This window comes from Panthera leo, chromosome B4 (genome assembly GCF_018350215.1).
Source record: "Panthera leo isolate Ple1 chromosome B4, P.leo_Ple1_pat1.1, whole genome shotgun sequence".
NCBI lineage: Eukaryota > Metazoa > Chordata > Mammalia > Carnivora > Felidae > Panthera > Panthera leo.
The window spans coordinates 58203037-58226593 of NC_056685.1; the positions used below are offsets into that span (position 1 = coordinate 58203037).

Consider the following 23557-nt stretch of genomic DNA (forward strand, 5'->3'; position numbering starts at 1 on the left):
GTCAGTGAAGTAGATGATTTTGATATTGCACATCTCCAAAACATCAGCACTGAATACAAATTTGATAGACTGTCTGGAATTCTGTTGTCCCTCAAAATAGTATCTATGAGAAGAAAGTTCATTGACCTGAAATCCAATTTTTTCATCAAAAAGTGATTTAAATTTAGAGCTTTAGAATAAGTTGTTGGAATTGGTTCTTCATCAGCAATTAATGATGAATTTTGAAAATACAGCATCATTTGTTTCATTTTGTCTAGAAGCTAAGGCTGATTATCCTGAGTTTGCTGAGTTTATTCCTGTGGCTTTAATACCATCTGTAGGTCAATGGTTTCAAAACCTATGCTAGTGACACTCTTCAGGCCACCATCTGTGTACTACTCAACTCTAGAAGTGCAGTGCTCAACCTGCATGAGACATGGCAGCTGTGTCTGACTTTCCTCAGAACTCCAGGTTCACATCTGCCTACCTCACATTTCCATTTGTGTGTCCCCAAAAGTACCATTCCCAAAATAAAACTCTTGTGTCACTGTCACTCTCAACTAGTTCGGCCCATTACTGTGCATCTCAGTAAATTGCACCACCATCTGCCTAGTTTCCCCAAATAAGAATTCAGCAGGATTGTTTATTTTACCTCCAAAACATATCCCAAACATATCCACCTTTCCACGTCTCTTACCACCACCTTCAACCAAGCACCATTGCCTCTCATGTCTCCCCATTGCTATTTAACCAGATGCTGGGCTTCTACTCTGGCCCCTCACAATAGTAGCCAGGATAACCTTTCAGAGCTAAAAATCAGATCATGCCACTCTCCCACTTACAACTCTTTAATGGTTTCCCATTGCATTTACAATAAAATCTTAACTTCTTACTCATGGTCTGTAAAGCCCTGACTTCCTCTCTGATGTCATCACATGCCACTTTCCTCCTTGCCACAATACGTCAGACCACTGGCCTTCTTCCTGGTACTCATTTCTGTCTTATGGCCTTTGTAGTAATTGTACTCTCCGACTAGAATATTTTTACCTTATCACAGAGCTGATTCCTTCTAGTCTTTCTCAGCTTTAATAACTCATCATGTAAGCCTTCCCTAATGACCCAACCTTTCCTAATCTCCCAATGGGAATCACCATCAGTCACTCCCATAATCCTGTTTAATTCTGTGCCTGACGTTTATTACTATCTGCTGTTTTCCAGTTTTGATTATTTATTGTTGGTTTCTTGTGACTTGTATATAAATCATGAGAGCAGGAATCACACTGGTCCTTTCACCACTGTCCTCTGAGGGTCAGAACAGCACCAGCATATGTAGATAGGCATTCAATAAATATTTGTTGAGTAAAGACAGAAGCACCAGTTCCAGAGTATGACCATGAAAAGGGGTTGCTGAAGTAAATTTGTGGGAAGCTGAAGGCTGTGGAATGTTAATGCTCTATTTTTTACATGGGTTATTCTCATGGACTTTAAATTTATCCATGATGATACCAAGAAATCTCTAAGGATATTTCATGTCTTCATGCTTTCCCCCATAACCAGAATAATTTCCTTCTCCTCTAAACTCCTCTGTGCCTATCAAAAGATTTAGGGCAAATGTAACCTCATCAGAGAAGATTTTCATTCTACTCAAAATATTTTTCTTTTGGATTAAATTTGATCTCTTAACTCCCATCCATAATCTCTCTTGTTGCACATATGAGAATATATGGCAACCGTTACTCTCCTCCTCCACAAGATTGTTACTAGCTCATTGAAAAAAAATGATCATGTTGAATTTCTTATGGAAGGTACCACTTAGTAAATGTTTTACATATACATCTCCTATTTATGTTAAATCTTGTATCTGTTTAGAGTATCTTAAAGACAAAGACCATTTTTAACTTGAACCTCACAAAGTTCAAAGATACCCTTGAGATCCTTAAAACATTTCTGAAAGTGATTATCATTCTAAAAAAACAAAATTTCTCATAAATGTGTAACATTTAAAATAGGCATTTATAAAAATTTTGTAAGATATATAAATTGGGAAGACAATATTACCCACTACCTATAATTTTAATATATTATCATTATTACACATTTAAATTAACTAAAATATGGTATTAAGAGCCCTCTAGTGGCAAAGTTCTTAATAGACCTATGAAAAAAGAATTTGGATCTTCTAAATCTAAGAGATTTAATTTTTTTTAATTCTTTTAATTTTTTTTTTTTTTTTTTGACAGAGAGAGAGAGAGACAGAGCGCAAGCAGGGGTGGGGCAGAGAGAGAGACACACACAGAATGTGAAGCAGCCTCCATCCAGGCTTTGAGCTGTCCCTGACCTGGGGCTCAAACCCACAAGCTGTGAGATCGTGACCTGAGCTGAAATCAGATGCTTAACTGATTGAGCCACCCAGGTACCCCTAAGGGATTTAATTTTCTAACAAGGTACTAAATACGTACTTGTGATCACAAATGACACACGACTCAGGTATTTTGGGTAATAAATTCCTGCATTATTACACTAATAATTTACCTTGCAATCAGCTTCTAAATTCATTAAAAAGATATGGGAAATATATTTATATTAAAATATGCCAACCTAAAATTTTAAAGGTAAATTGTTTACCCTAAATTAAAAAAAAAAAAAGTTGTAAAAATAACGAAATCTCTTCCTCTAAAACCAAAACAGTAAGTTTGCCTATTGATGTTGCAGGTAGTCCCTAATTTACACATATTCTTACATAAACACAGATACATAGATACACACAAGTTAAATTTCATGAATTTACATGCCAGTTTAAAAAATTTAGAACATACTAGCCACACAAAGAAAAGTGTTGTGAATGACATTTAGGGTTATGATGGTCCCTATACTGCTGTGATTATAAAGGAATACAAACCTAACTGCCCTCCATAAATATTGCTTCAAATTCACTCTGAGTTCCAACTGGACTGCAAGGGGGCACGCTTCCTGAGGTGCTGTGGTGATGGAAGTGAAACCTTCTTATCACCACTTGTATTATGTCAGATCATTACAGGGATCAGAGATGCTGAGGGGAGGGTCCCAAGAATCTCTAGTGACAAGCGTGCATTTAACCATCCATTCATTCACTTATTTCTTCATTTATTCAATGAACATTTATTGAGCCCCTATCCTGTCTCTATATGAGGTTCTGTGCTTATGGTAAATACAAACTGTCAAGATATTCTTGTCCTCAAGATCATAATTTACCGTTTAAGGTAAGAATTCTAATAATCAGACATAGTAAGAATGGAGTAGAGACATCTAATTTAGCCTGAAGGGGAAAACCTTGTGGAGGTAAAATTTAAGGTAAGTTTTTAAAGATCAGGAACAGGTAGGTGAAGTGGATGAGGAAGATGAGTGGAAGAGAATTTCACAATGATAAAATAGCAAATGGGGCATGATTACAGAGGCTTATGAAATTTCTCCCTTTAAAACCAAAAAACGGAAATACATGGTTTCATTTTTTCTATTGGGAAAGTAATGTGTGTTCAGTACTTGCTTACTGGAAATTCAAATAACACAGAAGTGTAAAGAAAATAAAATATCACCGATAACAGCACCATCTCACCTTTCTCACACTCCCCATTATTGGGTGACTAGGCTTCCAGATTCTTTTCTATGAATTAACAAATAAAATCCTCCCCCCTCACAAAAATCAGAATCCTATTGCAACTATGGTTTCTTAACTTGAATAAATATCTTAATAATACATTTTAGGTATCTTTCCACATAAAAGTAGGATAGGTTCTAGTTCAAGATGGTGATGTAGGAGAATCCCGAACCCGCTTCCTCCCACAGATACATCAAAACTACAGCTACATATGAAAGCTTCCTCTGGGACTGGGGGGATGCCGAAAACTAGCTGAGTGACTCCTACACATTGGCTGAATGAGAAAAAAAACCCACATCAAAGTGGGTAGAAAAGGCTGAGACATAATCTTTCCAGGAATGCCACCTCCATGCAGTGACCCACAATCAGGAGGGAATGCATAAATCCCATCATCTCCTTGAGGACTGAAGTATTTGAACCCCAATTCTTGCACCGTAACTTTTAACGCCACAGATTGCACCCACACCTGGCACTTGAGAGACCAGCCCCTGAAACACCTACCTCTGACAGCTAGCGTTCATAAGACCCACGAGGCTATAGCAAACTGAGTAACAGTTAAAAGGAACCTGTGTGGGGACTTACCAGCCCCAGGGCCCAGTGCAGAAGCAGCTGACTGAAAATCACCCAGGCTTTCTATGAAAGAGGCTTATTTGTTTATCTTAAAGCACAGGCCTGAGGGCAATGCATCTAATTTAACACACATCTAGGAGTCTACTGAATTACTCTTCAAAAACACAGGCCATTGGGCACCATCTCTGTGCTCTCTGCCTAGCCATCTAGCTCCACGTTCCAGTATCTCCCAGAAAGGAACCTGTAACCTTTTTCTGTGTGTGATTTTTGCAGCTGCCACCCAGGGGACACCTCTAGATTGCCTGGCTCTGGTTACCAGTAGGGCTTACACACAAGGGTCCCACAAGACTATAACAAATGGAGAAAGGGTTCTTAACTAGCTACTATCCCCAGGGCACAGCAGAGAGCCAACAAACCCAGGAGCTTAGTCTTTTATGAAAGAGGCCTATTAGCTTATCTTCATAGCTGTGGCCTGAGGGGCAGGCTTCTAATTAAACACACATCTTAGGGCCAACTGTAATCTTCCCCAGCAACTGCAGAGGATAGTCTCTCTCTACTTTCTCTCCACTGCACTCAGCTTACTCTACTGCTCCCTAGAACACCAGTATTTACCAGAGAGCTTGTACACAAGTCTGGTGCCCTGTATTTTGCATTTGGTGCCCTGGGTTTTGTGTCTGCTGCCCAGGGGGTGCCCCTTGATCATCTGGGTCTGGTGGTGAAAGGGGCTTGTATTCATGAGTATAAGGAAACATTGCAAAGAAAAAAATAGTTCTTAACTGGCTACCACCCCAGGGCTCAGCTCAGAGGGAACAGACAAAAATACCCTTCTCCCAGTATTTACTGAAAGGTGTATATTTGCATACTTTAAAAAGCCGCAGCCTGAAGGCCTGGCTTCCAATTAGCCTGAACCTAAGTGCTGACTGAGACTCTCCCCTTTGGGAAACTGATAGGTCTTGGCACATCCTCAACTACTGAGAGCCACTAAAACTAAAGTTGGCTACTTGGACAATCACAAAAGATGCAGAGACAACCAGGAGCTAGGGCAGGCTTGAATGAAACATTTTATCTGCTACATGAGGACACTCCAAGATGGGGAGAGGTGGCTGTTCAGTGCATAGAAACCAACAATGAGATGCAAGGAAAATGAAGAAACAAAGGAGTATATTCCAAAGGAAAAAACAAGATAAAACCTCAGAAAAGACCTTAATGAAATGGAGATAAGTGGTTTATCTGATAAAGTTTGAAAATAATGGTCATAAAGATGCTCACCAAGCTTTTGAGCTTTTGAGAAGAATGGATGAACAATGTGAGAATTTCAACCAAGGGACAGAAAATATGAGAGTGTCGAATAGAAATCACAGAGCTGAAGAATACAATAACTGAATTGTATTCACAGTGGAATTCACCCAATCAGAGCAGAAAAAAGAGAGGGAGACAAAGTGGAGATAGCTTAAGAGACTTACGGACATGACACAGACCAACATTTACATTATAGGGGTCCCAGAAGGAGAAAAATGAAGTGGGTAGAAACATATTTGAAGGAATAATGGTTGAAAACCTCCCTACTCTAGGAAAGGAAACAGACATCCAGATCCAGGAAGCCTACAGAGTTCCAAAAGAGATGAACCCAAAGAGACCCATACTAAGACACATTATAATTAAAGTGTTAAAAGTAAAAGACAAGGTGAGAACCTGAAAAGCAACAAGAGAAAAATATTTCATTACATACAAGGAAGCCCCCATAAAACAATCAGATTTTTTCAGCAGAAAATTTGCCATCCAGAAGGGAATGTTACAATTTATTATGCTAAAAAGAAAAAAACTGCCAATTAAGAATACCTGGCAAAGTTGTCATTCAAAATTGAAGGACAGAGTTTTCCAGACAAGCAAAAGTTAAGAGTTCATCACCACTAGACCAGCCTTATAAGAAATGTTAAAGTGATAACTGATTCAAAGAAGACATCCAGATGGCTAACAGACACATGAAAAGATACTCAACAACACTCATCATCAGAGAAATACAAATCAAAACCACAATGAGTTACCACCTCAGACCTGTCAGAATGGCTAAAATTAACAATTCAGGAAACAACGGATGTTGGCGAGGATGCTGAGAAAGGGGAACGCTTTTGTACTGTTGGTGGGAACGCAAACTGGTGGAGCCATGAACTGGTGGAAAACAGTATGGAGCTTCCTCAAAAAATTAAAAATAGAACTGTCCTACGATCCAGCAATCGCACTAGTAGGTATTTATCCAAAAGATACAAAAACGCTGATTTGAAGGGGCACATGCACCCCAGTGTTTATAGCAGCACTATATCAAAATAGCCAAATTATGGAAAGAGCCCAAATGTCCATCAACTGATGAATGGACAGAGAAGATGTGGGGTGTGTGTGTGTGTGTGTGTGTGTGTGTGTGTGTATGTGTGTGTGTGTACACACATGCACAATGGAATACTACTCGAAAATCAAAAAGAATAAAATCTTGCCATTTGCAACAACATGGATAGAACTAGAGTGTATTATGCTAAGCATAATAAGTCAGGCAGAGAAAGAAAAGTATCATATGATTTCACTCATATGTGGAATCTGAAGACCCATCTATATAGATTCACTAAAGTGAATCTCTGAGTGAAGGGATGGAAAGAGATACCCGTGCAAAAGGAAACCAAAAGAGAAATAACACAGCTATACTTTTATCAGACAAAATAGACTTTAAGACAAAGACTAATAAGAGACAAAGGTCATTACATAATGATAAAGGGGTCATTCTAACAATAATATACAACACTTATAAATATTTGTGTATATAACATAGGAACACCTAAACAAAGAAACCAATTATTAACAGATCTAAAGGGAGAAATGGCAGCAATACAATACAGTAGGGGGCTTTAATTCCCCACTTTCACCAATGACTAGATCATTCAGACATAAACCAATGCCTTAAATGACATGTTAGACCAGATGAACTTAATAGACATATACAGGACATTCTATCCAAATACAACAGAGTACACATTCTTCTCCAGTGCACATGGAACATTCTCCAGTACAGATCATATGCTAGACCACAAAATAAGCCTGTATTTAAATTTAAATTTAGAGAAAATAAATTTAAGAAATTTAAAAAAACTACAATTATATCAAGCATCTTCTCCAGTCACAATGTTAAGAAACTAGAAATAAATTATAAGAAGAAAACTGGAAAATCCACAAATATGTGGAGATTAAACAACATGTTACTGAACACCCAATGGGTCAAAGAAGAAATCAAATGAGAAATTTAAAAAACATACCTTGAAACAAATAAAAATAGAAACACAACATACCAAAACCTATGAGATGCAACAAGAGAAGTTATAACAGAAAAGTTCATAGCAATAAACGCCTACATCATGAAACAAGAAAGATTCCAAATAAACAACCTAACTTTACACCTCAAGGCACTAGAAAAGGAACAAATGAAGCCCCAAATTAGAAGTAAATAACAAAGATCAGAACAGAAATAAATGAGACTAAGACAATAGAAAATATCAATAAAACTAAGAGCTGGTTTTTTAAAAAGATAAACAAAACAAATTGACAAAACTTTAGCTAGATTTACCAAGAAAAAAAGAGAACTCAGAATCAGAAATGAAAGAGGAGACATTATAACTGATACCACAAATATGAAGGATCATAAGAGACTACACTGAACAATTATACACCAATAAAATATACAACCCAGAAGCAATGGATATTCCTAGAAACATAAACCTGCCAAGACTGAATCCTGAAGAAATAGAAAATCTGAACAGATCAATTGCCAGTGAGGAAATTCAATAAACAAACAAACAAACAAACAAACAAAAACTTCCTAACAAAAATTCAGGACCAGATGGCTTCACTGATGAGTTCTACCAAACATTTAAAGAATAATTAACATCAACCATTCTCAAAGTCTTTCCAACAACAGAGTAAAATGGAATATTTCCAAACTAATTTTATAAAGCCAGTATTACCCTGATACCAAAACCAGACAACAGCACCATAAGAAAATTACAGGCCAATAATCCTGATAAACATAGTTGCAAAAATCCTCAACAAAACATTAGCAAACTGAATTCAACAATACATTAAAGGGATCATACATAATGATTGAGTAGGATATATTACAGATTCAAGAATGGTTCAACACCCACAAATCAATCAATGTAATATAGCACATTAACAAAATGAAGGATAAAAATCATATGATTATCTCAGTAGATGCAGAAAAAGCATTTTAAAAAAATTTAACAGCCACTTTTTGTAAAAACTCTCAACAAAGTGGGTATAGAGGGAATGTACCTCAACATAATGAAGACCATATATGACAAGCCCATAAACATCATACCCAACACTGAAAAGCTGAAAGCTTTTTCTCTAAGATCAGGAATAACACAAGGATGCCCACTCTCACCACTTTTATTTAACATGGTATTAGAAGTCCTAGCCAGGGCAATTATTTCAAGCAAAAGAAGTAAGTCCTCCAAGTGGAAAGGAACACTATTTGCAGATGACATGATATTATATACAGGAAAACCCTGTTATATATAGAAAGACCCCTAAAGACTACACACAAAAAAACTGTTAGAACTTATCAACATATTCAGTAAAGCTGCAGGATACAAACTCAGTATACAAATATCCCTTGCATTTCGATACACTAAAAACAAATTATCAGAGAAATCAAGAAAATAATCCAATTACAATTCTATAAAAAAGAATAAAATATGAGGAATAAATTTAACTGAGGAGGCAAAAGACTTGTATACTGAAAACCATAAAACACTAATAAAAGAAATTAAAAACACAAATAAGTGGAAAGATATTCTATGCTTATGGATTGAAAGAATTAAAATTGTTAAAAAGTCCATACAGATACAGGTAGTCCAAAGCTATCTGCAGATTCAATGTGAAATCTATCAAAATTCCAATGGCATTACAAAAAAACAGTCCTAAAATGTGTATGGAACCACAAAAGACCCTGAATAACCAAGGCAATCTTGAGAAAGAGGAACAAAGCTGAGGCATCATATGTCCTAATTTCAAACTATATTATAAAGCTATAGTAATTAAAACAGTAACATATTGGCATAAAACAGACACATATATAAATGGAACAGAATAGAGAGACCAGAAGTAAACCCATGCATATTTGGTCAATTAATTTATGAAAAGGACCTGGGAATATACAATGAGAAAAGAACAGTCTCTTCAGTAAATGGTGCTGGGAAAACTGGACAGTCACATGCAAAAGAATGAAACTGGAGCACTTTACATCATACACAAAAATTATCTCAAAATGAACTAAAGACTTGAACCTAAGACCTGAAACCATAAAACTCCTAGAAGAAAACATAGGTGGTAAACTTGACATTGGTCTTGGTAACAATTTTTTGGATTTGACACCAAAGGCAAAAGCAACAAAAGCAAATATGAACAATTGGGATTACATCAAACTAAAAAGCTTCTATAGAAACAATCAACAAAAAAAAGCAACCTACCAAATGGGAGAAAATATTTGCAAATCATGTATCTGATAAGGGGTTAATATCCAAAATATATGAAGAATCTATATAGTGCAATAGCAAGAAACAATCCAATATAAAAATGGGCAGAGGATCTCAATAGACCTTTTCCCAAAGAAGACCTCTAGGTACATGAGATAGACCAACAGGTACATAAAAAGGTATTCAACATCACTAGCCATCAGAGAAATGCAAATCAAAACCACAGTGAAATATCACCTCTTACCTGTTAGTTGTTTTCAAAAAGATAGTAACAAGGGTTGACGAGGAAATAGAGAAAAGGGAACCCTTGTGCACTGTTGGTGGGAATGTAAATTGGTACAGCCACCATGGAAAACAGTCTGGAGCTTCCTCAAAGTAATTAAAAATAGAGATACCATGTGACCATATGATCAGGCAAATTCCGCTTTAGGGTATTTATCCAAAGGAAATAAAAATACCAACTTAAAAAATATATATATACTGTTCACTACAGCATTATTTACAGTAGTCAAGACTGTACTAGAAGCAACCTAAGTGTTCACTGATAGATGAATGTATAAAGAAAATATGGTATATACACACAATGGAATATTATTAAGCCATACAAAAGGAAATGTTGCCATTTGTGACAACATAGATGGACCTTGAAGGCATTATGTGAAGTAAGAGAAAGACAAATACTGGATTATCTTGTATGTGGAAGCTAAACAAAAACAAACACAACTTCATAAACACATAGAAGAGATTGGCAGTTACTAAGGGTGGGGGTGAGTAAAATGGGTGAAGATGGCTAAAATGTACAAAACTCCCGTTATAAAATAAGTCCTGGGGATGTAATGTACAGCATGGTGACTATGATTAACAATGCTGTATTATATACTTGAAAATTGCAGAGAGAGATCTTAGAAGTCCTCATCACAAAAAAAAAAATTGTATTTTTGTACCTATGTATGATGATGAATGTTAACTAGACTTATCGTGGTAATTATTTCATAGTAAAGACATCAAATAGATGTTATACACCTGAAGCTAATAGGTATGTCAATTATATCTTAAAAATTTAAAATTTAAAGTATATAAAATCTATAAGTATATAAAAGTTTATAAGTATATAAAATCGATATCATTATTTTGAATGACTACTAATATTTGACTGTTGACTATTTGATAATTAATCTGTGGACTATATTTGCTACTATAAAAATATCTCAATAAACACTGTAGCGCATTTTTATTTACTTGTCCTATTATTTCAAAACAAATTACTAAAATTAAAATCACTGATAGCTACATTTACATGTGCCAAATTGCCCTTCAGAAAGATCATACAAATTTACATTTCTAACAACAGTATGCGAAAATGAGTCCTCCCCCTCATACTCAATCTGAGAAGACAGATATAATGTTGCTTCTAATTTGATCACTTATTGGATTCAGTATCTTCTCATTTTTCAATTGGTTAGTTACACTTCTCCTCTCATCTGCCTCCTCAAGTCCTTTGCCTAATTTTACATTAGGATATTGTCTTACCAATTTGTAAGAGTTCTTTCGATTCGAATACTAACCTCTTGTTTTATGTGTTGAAATAGTTTTCTCATTTCATGATCTTTCAAATTTGTTTATAGTGAGGTTTATTGGGCTATGCAAATGTTTAGATCCAGGGACGCCTGGGTGGCTCAGTGGGTTAAGCGTCCGACTTCAGCTCAGGGCATGATATTGTGGTTTGTGGGTTCGAGCCCTGCATCAAACTCTGTGCTGACTGACAGCTCAGAGCCTGGAGACTGCCTCGGATTCTGTCTCCCTCTCTCTGCCCCTCACCTGCTCACACTCTGTCTCTCTCAAAAGCAAATAAACATTAAAAAAATAAAAAAACCAAATGTTTGGATCCAGTGAATCTCCTTTTATGGTCTTGATTTTAATGCACTGATAAGACCTTAGTAAAGATAATAAAATAACTTCTCTATGTTCTCCTCATATACTTTTATCATTTTGAGCTTTGATTAAAGCTTTAAATATAAAAACAAAGTACTCCGTATTTTTTTAGTCTGTAGAGTGAAATATAAAAATTTATATGCTGTTCTACTGCCAATTATTATACTAAACTCATTCTTTCCCTTCTTGATTTCTGGAAATTTATACAGAGTTTGAACCTCTTACTTCATTCTACCATTTCTCTTACTTTTTTTTTCCACATCAATTCCACCAAATTATCTTTGACCTCCTCTTTTGAGCTGCTGATCCTTTTTTATAAATCCAGTGATTTTTGCCCCCTGCAGTCTACTCACATTTACAAAAATTAGAGGCAAGTGTAGACCCAGGTGACAACTGTTAAAGACTGTCTTCTCTCTTTTGTTACCTAGCACAGCACAGCAAGTGCCTTGAGGGATTCTTCTAAGCAATTACTGCTCCCCTGACTTGACCCCACCCCACCAAGCCTCCCAGCACAGGAAATGGCTTTTCCCTCCTGCCTTGGCACACTTAACCATTACTACAGGTTTCTTCTGCTTCTGTGGAAGAATGCTTTAGCACTATTCATATTAACTTTCTCAGTTTTGGAAGGATGATGGGGCACACGTGCAGAAGCATCTACACACGCCTGTTGGGTGTGGTAAGTGTTTTGGTTCCTGGAAATAGGGGTGGTAAGTGAATTAATGTTATTTTCATCTTTCAGGCAATTTTCTCTTTTCAAATCCCCTGATAACAAAGTTCCCTCCAGCCAGGTTCCCCCATCTACCATTCACACAATTGTTGGCCAAGCTTCCCAGGCTGTGGAGAAGTTTCATAAAATAAAACTGTTTCTGCCATATCACTAATTGCCTGCTACTTCTAGTCTGGGGTTCCTAGACTACTTATTTGAGGACAGCTTCAACATTCTATAAAACATGCAATTTACCACTGGGTGGAATGCTTTTGCTGGGTTTACTTTTGTGGCATTATCAACATTAGGTATTGGCATACTGTTAGTTAGACGTTGAAACTGTTCAATAAAACATTAAATAATAACAGAAAAACGCAATGTAAACACATTGGTAAGAGCCATTTGAGCTGAGGAAATCTTCATTTGGTACTCTCGAGCTCAACTGCTGACAGTAAAGGAAAGCACTCCTTACTGTAAATAACTCCTTATTGTCTGAAATAAATGACAGACCTTGAGAAAAATACATAATTTCACTGTTGAGTATGTCAGTGAATTTATATGCTTATACATTAAAAACATTTTTTTGATTCATTTATTTATTTTGTGTGAGAGAGAGAGAGAGAGAGTGTGTGTGTGTGTGTGTGTGTGTGTGTGTGTGTGTGTACTTGAGCACAAGCAGAGGGAAGGGCAGAGAGACAGGGAGACAGAGAATCTTAAGCAGACTCCACATGCTGTCAGTGCAGAGCCCGACACAGGGCTTGAACTCATGAACCGAACCGCAAGATGCTGACATAAGCTGAAATGAAGAGTTGGATGCTTAACCAACTGACCCATCCAGGCGTCCCTATATGCTTACATTTTTTATATATAACTATTTCCAACATTTACAGAGCATAATAAATCATCACTGCATGAGGCCCCTTTAATAAAGACGTGTGCATAAGAAAGAATTGTGTTAGCCATGTAAATTCAAGTAATCTATCAAATTATGTTTTCTAATTTAAAAATTTTTAAATGTGAAATTCTTGAATAAAATGCTGGTGGGTTTTCACAAAACATTAATTATATAATCAAGGGACCTGAGGGGAGAGAAATTATCCAACATTTTTAATCAGATCAAGATCAAACATTTTCAGATGCTTTTTGCATCTAACAGTTCTGAATGTTCAACCATGAATCCTGTCAAATTTTAAGTTAATGGGTTTTCATTTTGGCCTTTTTTACTGCATATTTAAACAATGTCAAGTCCAGGGCCCATTTACTCATTCTTTATTTTTCCCACCTTTAGAAATCAGTATGTCCCTTCCACTCACATCTGATCAGGTAAAGCAAGTCATGGTCATGCCTAACTTCAAGGTGGTGAAGAGTGTAATCATCCCGTATGTTCAGGAAAGGCAGGATAACAGGAAATATGAACTCTAGTGAAGCTACCAAGCTACCTAAGCTTTTTTTTTTTTTTTAAGCTTTAAGTTTGTTTGTTTTTTTTTAAAGCTATAGGATTGATCAAAGATCATTTCTTTAAGTGACGAATTTTTAAAGAGAAAATTATTTGTGGGGTGCCTGGGTGGCTCAGTCGGTTGAGCACTGACTTCAGCTCAGGTCATGATCTCACAGTTTGTGGGTTTGAGCCCCACATCGGGCTCTGTGCTGACAGCTCAGAGCCTGGAGCCTGTTTCGGATTCTGCGTCTCCCTCTCTTTCTCTCAGCCCCTCCCCTGCTCGCACTTTATCTATCTCTCTCTCTCAAAAATAAAATGAACATAAAAAAATTTTTTTAAAAGAGCAAATCATTTTACACCTCTCCAAAATGTCAGCTATATACAAGTTTCTGGGTTCTCCTCCCCTATTCCTTTTCATTTTGACATGCTCGTAATCATACTCTAAATACTAGTCTTTGTATTTAGATCATCATGTCATATCCATTTTCTATATTGCTAAAGAATCTTTATAATCTTTTATTCTGGTGTAATATTTAAAGTGGAATTTTTCAATTAAATTTATTCTTAGAATATCTAATAAATCCCTATTCTGATTTCAAGTTCGTATTCAATCTAATTCTTAACCCTGTTTAAAGAAAATAAACCAATAAAACAATGCATGTCGTGTCTTAGCACTTGTAGGAAAACCTGCTACTTCTGGACCTTCCTAAAATGCAGATTGTTTATGGCCAAACTTAAAAGCCACTCAGTTCTGAAAAATTCTAAAGACACAGTTAATTCTAACATAAAAAGTAAGTGGCTTGAAAATCCCAGAAATAGAAAAGAGCAGAAAACAACTAAAGGAGTAGGATTAGTAAATTGCCCAAATATGTTATTATATCTAAAGATGTCCAATTTTAAGAGAGGAGTACAGCAATTTAAGAAAATCAATTTTACTTTCTAAAATTCCACCTTATAAAACCAACAGGTGAGAAAGTAATGTAAGATAATCCTTCAGTTAGTGAAAGTATTTACTACAAATTTCCATTTAATGACAAGTTCCCTTAAGTGAGTTGGAAATAAAATACACAAAAATTAAATTTGTTTCAAAGCTGTTCAGGCATATCCCTAGAATAAAAAGGAGCAATTCCTGTGCTGAATTTTAGGATGTGGAAACAACAGGCTCAATTATGAATAGTGACTATAAATAAAAGGCAAGAAGAAAATATATACATTCAAAACTGAGCCACTGGCAAGAAACCAGCTTTCAGACAATTTCTTAGTTGTTAAGGAAAAAAATCTTGAGAATGCTTCAAGGGAATCTAATAACATTTTTTACATAAAGAAAATGTATACATTTAAAAAATGTGTCCTACCATTTGTACTTCAGTATCACCTTGTTCCTCAACTTTTGTTTCTTCCTCACAAACTGATACAGACTCACATTCTTGTTGCTTATACTCTTCTTGGAGCTCTTTGCTGATTTCTGCTTCTCCCTTCTGAACTTCACCTTTGACAAAGTGAGTTACTGTGGCAGTATGTCCTGGTAATGATGCTGAAACAGGGCGCAGTGGTGTGGCATGGTCATAGTGAGTATGCAGGAGTCGTATAGCAATGCCACTTGTTGCTAAAATCCTTGGAATTTCAAATCTAATTTGTGTTTCAGAGAATCTGACACTTCTATACCTGTTAATGATTTTAACAAAAAGGTGAGACTGTAGAAAACGAAGTCTGCTGAGAATCTATACCTAAGCAAGATTTCTCTCCACTTTAATTTTGCCACAGGTTTGAGTCCCAACCCATGCCTGCTTGCTTGCTTTGCAATTTGGACCCAGTTGCTAGTGTTATCCTTCTCAAAAACACTCTCTTGGGATGTATGACCCCATACTCTTCTCTTCCATCTCAGGCAGGTCCTTCTTTGTTTCCCCTGTATGGCTTTCTTCCTGTCCCTTAAATGTTGATATTATATTACTCAGTTCTCTATCCAGGCCCTCTTTCTTTCTCCCTCTACATATTCTCCTTGGATCTTATTTTGATGGCTTCAATCATTACTTATGTAATCTGGCATTTCTAACATGAGTTCTATGTGTCTTGGGATGGGGTAGTGGGACAGAAGAGGGATCCCTGAATCGGCTTTAAGAGGCCCAAAAATGCCCTTATCTATGATGTGTATGTAATAAAGTTTGTAAGAGTCTATGACTCCCAAAAAGTTAAGAACTACTGATCTATGATAATGACTCCCCAAAATAGATCAACTCAGATTTTTTCAGTGCCTTCAGACAGTTGCACTTGGATATTTCACAAGTACTTCAAACTCAACAGACCCAACATTAAACTCGTCATGCCTGCAGCCCCCCTCATTATCATCAAATAAAACAAAACTTGTTTCTGCCTCCACTATTCACTATCTTAGTAAAAAGACACCATCTAATTCTCTTCTAATTCTCTTCTTAAATCTGGACAGTTAATAGAGGGCTATTCATTTTACTTCTTTAAAAATTATACAGAGTAATTTCTATAGGCAACACATTTTATAATGAAAAGGGTTATATTAATACACTGTCTCATTAGATTTAAACCAGAGTATTTTACAGCAAATGTAACTTGGAAAGTATTTTGTCCATTCCTGTTACTAAATATCAAAATTAAAGTCCAATTCTTTCCACTATCATATGACTAGCCTTTTCAGAGCTGGGACCAGAACCTAGGCCTCCTAACTTTTACTTTGCAATTTTTTTCCCCTAGAACTCACTGCCATACTAACTCAATTAATTTGAACTGTTGAAGATTAAATAGCAGAAGTAATTATAAATTTATCATTATCACTCTCATTTCTCAGAAAGATGTTATTACCTGTAAATAAGTGGGGAAACATCACTTAAATATATATATATAATATAAATATATTTTATTTTTATAATTAAATAAAATTTATATAATTTATATAATTATACATCATATATTTAATTATATATAATATATACAATTATTTATATAATTTATATAATTAAATATAATTTATATATATATATGTATTTTTTAAGTATTATTTAAAAAGTTCACAAAGATTTTCAAAGTTTTAGATTGCCATGTAGAAAGCACCTACCACCCTATGGGGGGTGTGAATTAAGTGGGTAAAGAAAAGGGGAAGACATTTATCTATTCAGCATTTGTTTGTACTAAACATCATGCTATGATTTTTATATTAATATTTAACCTTCAACCCAATCCTATTAAGTTAAGTAATATAATCATCAGTTGACCATTGATATAATGAAGCTCCAGAAGGCTAAGTAACTTGCCTCAGGTAAATAAATGGCAGTTCTGTGATTCAAACTCCAGCTGGCTGACTTCCTAACATAGGTTTTATCCATGTATACCACACTATTATGCAAAAGACATATGCCTGGTCATCATGATGTGACTCCCAATGTCTTTTGACCTACAGTATCACCCATGGGAATACCTTGGATTCTTCTTGAGGTTTGCCCACACATACACAGTAACATTTTCATCTTGAATGACTTTTTCCATATTTCCACTATCCAGATCTGCTAATGTACTAGCTTGCTGTAACAGAAAAAGAAAACATAAAAGATTAGAGGCCTCATAAATTATGCAACTTACAAGAGTCATTTCATTACTTAGGTGTTAGATTCCCTTTATTACTTAAAAGAGTAATCTGGGTAAAAATATCAAACTAACAAAAAATTGCTTTAAAAAATTTTCTGAATGATACAAGTGAACTTCAGTGATACAAATGTGCTTCACCTTTGCACTCAGTTTCCCTTACAGTCTCTAAGGATTAAAATTGCTCCTGTATTCCCAGGATTACTGTTAAAATTTTAGCATTATCATGATTACCATGAACCCTTTTCAATTTTAGCATTATCATGATTTTTCATCTTAACTATACACCTGCTTCTTTATCTGTACCTTATTAAAATGTAGATCATGCTACTGCAAAAGCTAGTTCATTTCTGAACATTATCAAATTTAGAAAACAAAATTTCCAGTTTATGAAATCCAAATGAGTCATGTTTCATTAGTCTGACACTTGATGTCCAACATTAAATGCACAATTTAAGGATGTTCTTAAGAATGTTTGATAAAAACAAATAGAGCTTGTTGCATGTTAGCTCTCTTAAATGCCTCAAATAAGTCAATACTGTATGTGTATAGCTGCCATATTGTAAAACCTTAGAAGTACTGGAGATTGAATATATTGTTAATTTTTAAAAAGTCATTGATCCCCCACACTTTTTTCCTTAAAAGGTGACATTACCTTTTGAAGTATCCGGAATAGCTGTCTTGTAGAACACTGTGAATTTATCTGATTGTTTCCTCATGGTATTGTTTAACTTGCTTTTCTATCCCCTTTATTTTTTGTAACTTTTTTGAAAGTTAGGTGTGTACATAGGCTTAGTTATTTTTGGCAAGAAGGCATTGGACCTTATGTTGTGTTCTTCATGTTGCATCCTATCAGGAGCTCTATGATGTCCCACTATTAACAATGTGGACTTGATCACTTGGTTAAGGTGTAAGTACCCATATTCTCCCAGTTACAAAGTATACTTTTCCCCAATCAATAAATAATCTGTGGCCTAATACTTTGGCACTAGGAGAATCAGGTGTTCTTCAACAACTTTTCACCTAATTATCTAGGTGAAAATGATCCTTATCATTTATTACAATCGGGGACTGAAAAATGGTGACTTTCTAACTTACAATTCCTTCTACATTTATCAGATGGCATTCTTCTGTAAAGAACTCTTCGTTCCCCCTACTCCACTGTCCCCCTTCCTTTTTGGAGTTATCACTTTAGACCCATGGATTTTTCTTTATTTAATGTGTTATAATCAATTATGATTATTCTTTCTGATATTCAAATTATTGCAAATTTGACCAGTGAAAGCTTCTTTAGGCTAGTTCTATGCCTTTGGATATGACTCCAATAGTGTGTAAGTATTTATTTGCTTTCTAGCACAAGATAATTCAATCTCATCTTTCACTGTCCTTGCTCCAGACCCGGAATCAGCTGTTTACCCCAGTTAGACTTGGTTCCATCTTAAGGATTAAAAAGAAATCTGCTTCATACTGATATCTCCACTTCAAATTTAACATTACAGTATTTTTTTCCTAATCTTTTATGTACTGTTTTTCTCTTAAAATAATCTTGATTACTAATAATTTTAATATACTTCCTGTTTTTCTTACAAATCAAAGAGTTGCAAAATTATATGAATATTACTAACAATAAATTTAGTGAAGTTTAAGCCTTCTTTGCATTTCTTTTTGTAGTTAGAACATATGCTACCAACACTATACAGAGGACATGTTCTAGACCAAAATAAACCAAAATAACCACAAACCATGTGTGACCTTAAGGCTGTTTTCTGATTAGAGGACAAAATAAAACAAAAACGGCTATAGAAGACATTCATGGGATAGTAGCCAAAATTTAAATATGGACTGGATATTAGAGTATGGAATTATTACTTCCTAAGGTATAATAATGATCTTACAGTTATTTCGATATTATTTTTAGCGATAAGATAATTGGGAAAAATAGAGTGACTACCAATAATTATAATTGTTTTCAACTCATTTATCTAGAGTAGTGAATATCTAACATACAATGTTTAGTGAATTTATTTTCATAGTGATCCCACTAAACCTTAACAAGTATAAGAAAAAAACTGGACTTTAACTACATTGATAATGCTTTTTTTTTCTTTAGAAATATTTATGGTTGGGGGCACCTGGGTGGCTCAGCTGGTTGGGCATCTGACCCTTGGTTTCAGCTCAGGTCATTATCTCACGTCACAGCTCATGGGTTCAAGCCCCGCATCACAGCGTGCAGCCTGCTGAGGATCTCTCTCTCCCTCTCTCTTTGCCCCTCCCCGGCTTGCTTTCTTCTCCCTCCCTCTCAAAAAATAAACATAAATAAAAATTTGGAAAAAAGAAGTATTTATGGTTGTTAGATCCGGATAAATGTATGTGCCTATTATTCTACTGACTTTTCCATAGCCTTTTAATTAAAAAAGGATACTAGATGTTTTATTATGTAGCATAAAGTTTTCATTCTTATAAAAGTTAATCATAAGTTATGAGTAAAATAATCACACTTACTCTGAGAAGTCGTTCTGTGGCTACATTGAACTTAAGATGGAGGAGCTCCTGCAGCTCTAGAATTGATCCTTGGTATTGTATTATAGCTTTATCTTCCAAATCATATGATGGCGTTTGCAATAAAAGTAATCTCAATTTCTCAATTAACTATAAAGTAAAATGTAAAGTAAAAATTTACTCTAAAAATAAACTTCTGACAAATAGTCAAAGAAAAAGTGAAAAGGCAATGTTCTATCACTTTAGAATTGACGAACACATCATATCATCAGTAAAACATAAAAATCCTTTCTTGTGTTAATTGTATTATTTAAGATCATGGAAAAATAAAAATATTTCCTCCAGATACTCCTTTATAAAAATTCTCAACTATTGGCAAGTTATAGAGGAGGCATAGCTTGGATGCTGAAGACAATGGAACAATAGAAATAGTGATATAACAATAATGAGGAGGAGGGGCACCTAGGTGGCTCAATCAGACAAGTGCCCAACTTCGGCTCAGGTCATGATCTCACTCACAGTTTGTGAGTTCGAGCCCCAAGTCCGGCTCTGTGCTGACAGCTCAGAGCCTGGAGCCTGCTTCAGATTCTGTGTGTCTCTCTCTCTGGGCCCCTCCCCCACTTGCTCTCTGTTTCTCTCAAAAATAAACATTAAAAAAATTTAAAACAAGCAAATAAACAATAATGAGAAGGAGAATGAGACGAAGGTGGAAGAGCAGATAGTTACTAATATGTACTGAATATTTATATAGGTGCCCACGGCAGGCCACCCCCAAATGTAGCACAATGGCATATTGATCATTTTGAATTGAAGCTACTTGAGAAGCAACCAGTGTAAAGACACTTGCACCCTCCTCTGTCTCCTGAAAGCAGGAAACAAATCTCCCGTATGAAAATACCTTCCCTGTACTAAGAAGTAAAAAGACCAGAGATAGGAACTTTAAACTCAAGAAAACTGTAGAAATAAACCTTGTTACTTTTTTTTTTTTTTTTTTACTAATCTACCACATCAGACCAAACTCCACTTAGAATTCCTTACTAACTAAAGCTCACAAACACCTATTTTCCTTATCTTGTAAATTCCTCACAAATCGATTGTCTAAAATGTATAAAAACTGCCTGCCTTGGTCATTTCTTTGGGTTTCAATTTCATTATTGGGTCTCCATGCACGTCTCATGTATATTGAATTCTCAGTCCAGCTGAAAGCTTGAAGGATAGAAGAATTTCCCCTCTCCTACACTTACTATGTGCCAGGAACTGTTCTAAATGTTTATGTTTTAATTCATTCTATCTTCATCATAACTCTATCAGGTAGATACTGTTATTATGCCTATTTTTATAGATAAGGAAACTAAGGCAGTCTGATTCCATTGGTAAGGAGTTTGAAAGACCCCACTCCTTCCTAACAGCAAGTGAAAAGCTCAACAGACTGAAAAATCAACAACTCTTCTTCGATCAACAAGAAGGGAGGAGACTGGGCAAACGCCTGATCTCAAGACTGGAAAGACCTATAAGTGAACAGAGGGAGTTAGCTTACCATGGTATATTCAGGAACAAAGCCACTGCAGAAACCAGTGCCAGATAAGAACATCTGAAACTGCAAATGACAAATTACTGAAGGCTTAGTGTGGACAGCTCTTGAGAGTTAAAAACTCCAGGAGAGCACAGCCATGGAAGGAGGAGAGCCCACAATATTGTGAGACTTACCTCCAAATGCTCCACCAGGTTCTCACAGTAAATATGGGAGCAGAATCCCCTCCTACTTCCAGCAGAGGGAAGGGAAAAGGAACGGTTTTGAAATACACCAGAGTACTCTATCCTTAACAAGGCCTGATCTTAGGGGAAACTAATTAACTAGAGCCTAAGTTTTGGGACTTTTATCAAAGCCTCACTCACCTGGGGGAAAGGAAATAACTCCAGCTAGCACTAGCCATCCCCTCCCACCTGAGGGGAATAAAATAAATTAAAAACACTTGTGAAGTTCACCATGCAGAGATACAGGCTTATTAACAGACCGAGACCTAATTGCAGGACTATAGGATTCTTCTCCTCCCCAACCCCACCTCACAGCCATATTACTAAAGCCCTATTTATACGACTTCCTTTCACTCAGTACATCATGTCCAGCTATCAGGAGAAAATTACAAGTCATACCAAAAGGCAAAAACCACTATTTGAAAAGACAAAGCAAGCATTAGAACCACACATGGCAGGGATATTGAATTATCCGACCAGGAATTCAAAACACCTATGATTGATATGCTAAGGGCTCTACTGGATAAAGCAGACAGCATGCATAAATAGATGGGCAACGTAAAGCAGAGAGATAGAAATCCTAAGAAAGAACCAAATAGAAATGGATGAATGCCTTTGGTGGGCTTATTAGTAGACTGGACTTAGCAAAGGAAAGAATCTCTGAGCTAGAGGACATAACAATAGAATCTTTGAAAACTAAAGTCAAAGAAAACAAAAAGTAAAAAAAAAAAAATTTTTTTTAAATAGAACAAAGTATCCAAGGACTGTGGGACAACTACAAAAGGTATAGCATGCATGTAAAGGGAATACCAGAAGGAGAAAAGAGGGAGAAAGGAACAGAAGAAATATTTGAAATAACAATTTCCCTAAATGAATATCAGATGCTAAACCACAGGTTCAGGGAGTTTGGAGAACACCAAACAGGATAAATGCCCTAGAAAACTACACTTAGGCATAGTATTTTCAAACTACAGAAAATCAAAGATAAGAAATCCCGACAGAAGCCAGAGGAAACTACACCTTACCTTAAGAGAAACAAAATTACGAATTACATTTAACTTCCCAGAAATCATCTAATCAAGAAGAGAGTGGAGATATTTAAAGTGTTGAGAGAAATTGAGGCACAGCATGACCAAGGAACAACTAATAAGTGGCAGGATTTAGTTTTGAACACTGACACAGATAATACCTAGAAATTTTCTCAATTAAGAGAGGTGGCATTGTGGTGGAGGGCAGTATGGACTTAAGCCAGCATGCAGGGCTTCGATCCTAGCCACTTCCTACTAGCAGTGTGGACTTGGGTAAGTTATATAACATCTTTGTACCTCTGTGCATCACTATGCCCTCTTCATTTGTAAAATGAGAATACTGGTGCCTACCTCCTAGGGTTATTATAAGAATTCAGCAAGTAACTATTACTAAAGCCTGGAATAGTAAGTATTATATAAGAGCTTGCCAAATAAATACATTTGATAATTTGGAACTTAGTGTTTACCGTGGGGTCACTGCTATCCAATTCTTTCTGTTCCTCAAGTGCCGCCCTCTTTAGTTTCCTATTGCTATGATCATCCTCCTCTCCTATTTTGTTTTACCTGCCCTTTCCTCATTTTCTGTACTATTTCTTCCTTCTATTTCTGTAACCCACTCTCATAATAGGAAGATTTCACTTCCAGCTCATCACTAGTGAACTCCAGTGCTACTTCCCACTCTCTCCCAGCTATTGCAGAGCACTGGCTTCCTGGGCCAGCAGCATGCCATGGCAGCCGGCAGAGAGGATGTGCAATGGCAAGAACCCTGTACAATGAATTCACTGGTGTCCAAATATCTCACAGTGGACAGGAGGCTTGGGAGCTGCTGGAAAGTCAGAGTAAGCCCTATTTAAAGTCTCATAGGAGACT

At 36.0% G+C, this 23557-nt stretch overlaps 1 protein-coding gene across 4 annotated transcripts in view; it reads right to left on the reverse strand.

Annotated features, from left to right (window-relative positions):
• The window catches only part of DNAI7 (dynein axonemal intermediate chain 7), a 70615-nt gene that overhangs the window by 15250 nt on the left and 31808 nt on the right, over nt 1-23557 (reverse strand). For all 4 annotated transcript variants that reach the window (XM_042946080.1, XM_042946081.1, XM_042946082.1 and 1 more), the window contains 3 exons: nt 19908-20054; nt 17242-17345; nt 15152-15461 (listed from right to left, as the gene is read on the reverse strand). In XM_042946080.1, the coding sequence (XP_042802014.1) occupies nt 15152-15461; nt 17242-17345; nt 19908-20054 (561 nt within the window). The remainder of the gene's footprint in view (nt 1-15151; nt 15462-17241; nt 17346-19907; nt 20055-23557) is intronic.